The 3023-nt window shown below is 37.5% G+C and overlaps 1 protein-coding gene across 1 annotated transcript; it reads right to left on the reverse strand.

Annotated features, from left to right (window-relative positions):
* Positions 1 to 2251: 2251 nt before the first annotated feature.
* LOC308510314 (translationally-controlled tumor protein-like) lies at positions 2252 to 2761 on the reverse strand (the record flags this gene model as incomplete). The annotated part of the gene is made up of 1 exon (XM_081079503.1): positions 2252 to 2761. The coding sequence occupies exon 1, from the start codon at positions 2732 to 2734 to the stop codon at positions 2252 to 2254; it is 483 nt and encodes a 160-aa protein (XP_080935629.1). The 5' UTR covers positions 2735 to 2761.
* Between the last annotated feature and the right edge of the window lie 262 nt (positions 2762 to 3023).

Here is a 3023-nt window from a genome sequence, read left to right on the forward strand (position 1 = left end):
AAATAAGTCCAACTTGTTTAACTACAAAGGGGTTTCCGGTGGTCTTTGACTGAGGGCATTGCTAATAGGTTCAGAATTCACCAATTGGCAACTGCTTGCCAATACGTGGTTCACTGACATTTTAATACCATAGAATGGCACACCATGAGCACGTAATGAACATGTGCTAGACAAATAAGCAAGCATTTACAGGAATGAAGGAGAAAACGCTGTAAAATTCACCTGCTTGCAATCCTTTTTGACCAGTTTCTTGGTCTCGAATTTTTATCTAATCCTACACTGAAAAAGAAAACGGGAAAAAATTAAAACCAAAACAAAAGCCCCTGGAAGATTTATGAGTCATGCTACTTCAGTCACGACAGTCTTTAATTTTTTGTTACTTTGATTTTGCTCGGGGAACTTTTAGCTTTACTCATCTTTAATTACCTTAATTTCATGCTTAACTCAGGCACAGAAGAGATCTGTTTGTAATTTCAGATGCAAGAAAATGAAATTCCCCTCAGCAAAGTCAGATTTTAAAATTCAAGAGGAGGAACAGAGTGCCAGCTCACAAAAAAATATCAACTTTACATTTCAAGGTAATTCAGTGGTAATGCAGAATTAAAGAACTCAGGTTTCTTTTTGGAAATAAAACAAAGCAAAACAAAATTCAACAGAGAGAGTGAATGTGTGTTAAAAACAAAATCTATTTGTCTCTCTTTTGTGTTGTGGTAAGAACATTTGACATGAGATCTACACTCTCAACACATTTTTAATGTACCATACAGTATTATTAAGCACTATAAGCACCTCTCTAGGACTTAATTATCTTGCATAACGGGAACTTTATGCCTGTTGAACAGCAACTCCCCATTTCTCCTACCCCACCCCTCAGCCTCTGGCAGCCACCATTCCACTCTGCTTCTGTGTGTTTTACTATTTTAGATGCTTCGTATAAGTGGGATCATGCAGTATTTGTCCTTCTGCAACTGGCTTATTTCACTTAGCATAATATCCTACATACTGACCCAAATGGCAGGATTTTCTTCTTTTTTAAGGCTAAATAATATTCCATAGTATAGACACCACATTTTTCTTTATCCATTCTTTTGTAGACAACCACTCAGGTTATTTCCACATCTTGGCTATTGTGAATAATACTGCAATGAATATACGGTGTTTCCCTGAAAATAAGACCTAGCCGGATAATCAGCTCTAATGTGTCTTTTGGAGCAAAAATTAATATAAGACCCAGTCTTATTTTACTGTAATATAAGACCGGGTCTACTATACTATACTATACTATACTATACTATACTATACTATGTAATACCGAGTCTTATATTAATTTTTGCTCCAAAAAACACATTAGAGCTGATTATCCGGCTAGGTCTTATTTTCGGGGAAATACGGTAAGAGTACAACTATCTCTTTGAGATCCTGATTTCAGTTATTCTGGATACCCAGAAATGGGATTGCTGGGTCATACGGCATTTCTATTTTTAGTTTTTTTGAGGAAACTCTGTACTGTTTTCCATAATGACTGCACCAATTTACATTTCCACAACAGTGAACACTTTCTCTCACATAGTCACCAACACTTGTTATCTTTAAAAAAAAATGTTTTATAATAGCCATCTTAACAGGCATGTGCAGAAGCTTTTTATTGTCTCTAGAAGGTGGGATATTCAGGAGATGCTAATTTTTTCTTTTTTTTTTTTAGTTTCTTGTATTTTTCCCCCCAGTTGTATTAGTCTTTTTTTCATTCCTCTGGTGATCTCTTCCAGAGTTAACTACTTCCATTTGTAGGTGATGAAATGTCTAAAGAAATCCACTTCAAATGTTGGCTATGCTGTGAACATGACCTTTCCCTTCACTTTAACTCCAAATTAAGACCTTTGATCTTTGGTTTTTATATTCCAGTCCCAGAAGTAGTTTTCACTGTAAAAGTTATCTGAAGACAGTCTTAAGCTTCATAGTAGTACTTGTAGACCACTAACTTCTCCAGGAAAATTACACAGGATGGATTTAAATACGTATTAAACTAAGAGGGGTTCTGTCAAATGAGTTTAAATGCATTTTATTTAAACTCAGACAACCCACATGACATGTTTTTCTTAACAACAATGCCTCCACTCCAAATCAATCAAGGTCAAAATAAACGAAGAGCTCAAGGTAACATTGGTCCGATCTCTCCTGGTCCTGGTATGTGGATGAAAAACAGCTGCCAGTTATGATGATGGCAGGTGATGGATCCCAATGGCCAACTGTGTTAACACTTTTCCATTTCTAAACTGTCCTTAAAGAAAATCATATATGGGGTCCCACCATCCTCACGGTAGTCCAGCAGAGCAACCATGCCATCTGGATTCTTGTTTTCACCAAAAGAGAACTGGTAGTTTTTGAAATCAGCAAGGATGTACTTGATTTGTTCTGTAGCTCCTGCTGTAGAAGGTTTTACTCTTTCTAGTCTCTGTTCTACAAGTTTCCCTTTGATTAATTTCATGTAATATTGGATGTACTTCGTGTAGACTTCTTTTGTGAAACTGGTTTCCTGCAAATGCTGGTTCATGACAATGTCACCACGAGTGACTACTATGCTTTCAGTTCCTTTGACCTCAAGGCCTTCAGCGGAGACATTTCCACCAATGAGCAAGTCATCAATGTTACCTTCTGTCCTACTGACCATCTTCCCCTCCACCTCCAGGCATAACCCCTCCATGATCTCCCGGATCTTGTAGATGTGGGAGAACATCTCATCATGACGGATGAGGTCCCAGTAGATGATTATGATGGCAGCTGGAAGGAGACGACGGTGGTCCTGGCATAGCAGGAGCTCAAGAGAGCCTGGTGCAGCTGGAGCAGTACTCGGCGATAGGGGGGAACTGGCAGAAAAGCTAGTTTCTTGTATTTTTCAAATGCTTAAAAGAGAACAAAAATTATTTTATGATTAAAAAGAAAACAATAGTAATTCAAACCAATTAACACAAGCCAAATCATGAAGCTAAGTGGAATGGGAAATGTAATTTTCTGAGCCTTGATAA

The sequence above is a fragment of the Rhinolophus hipposideros genome (assembly GCF_964194185.1).
Source record: "Rhinolophus hipposideros genome assembly, chromosome: 18".
Taxonomy (NCBI): Eukaryota; Metazoa; Chordata; class Mammalia; order Chiroptera; family Rhinolophidae; genus Rhinolophus; species Rhinolophus hipposideros.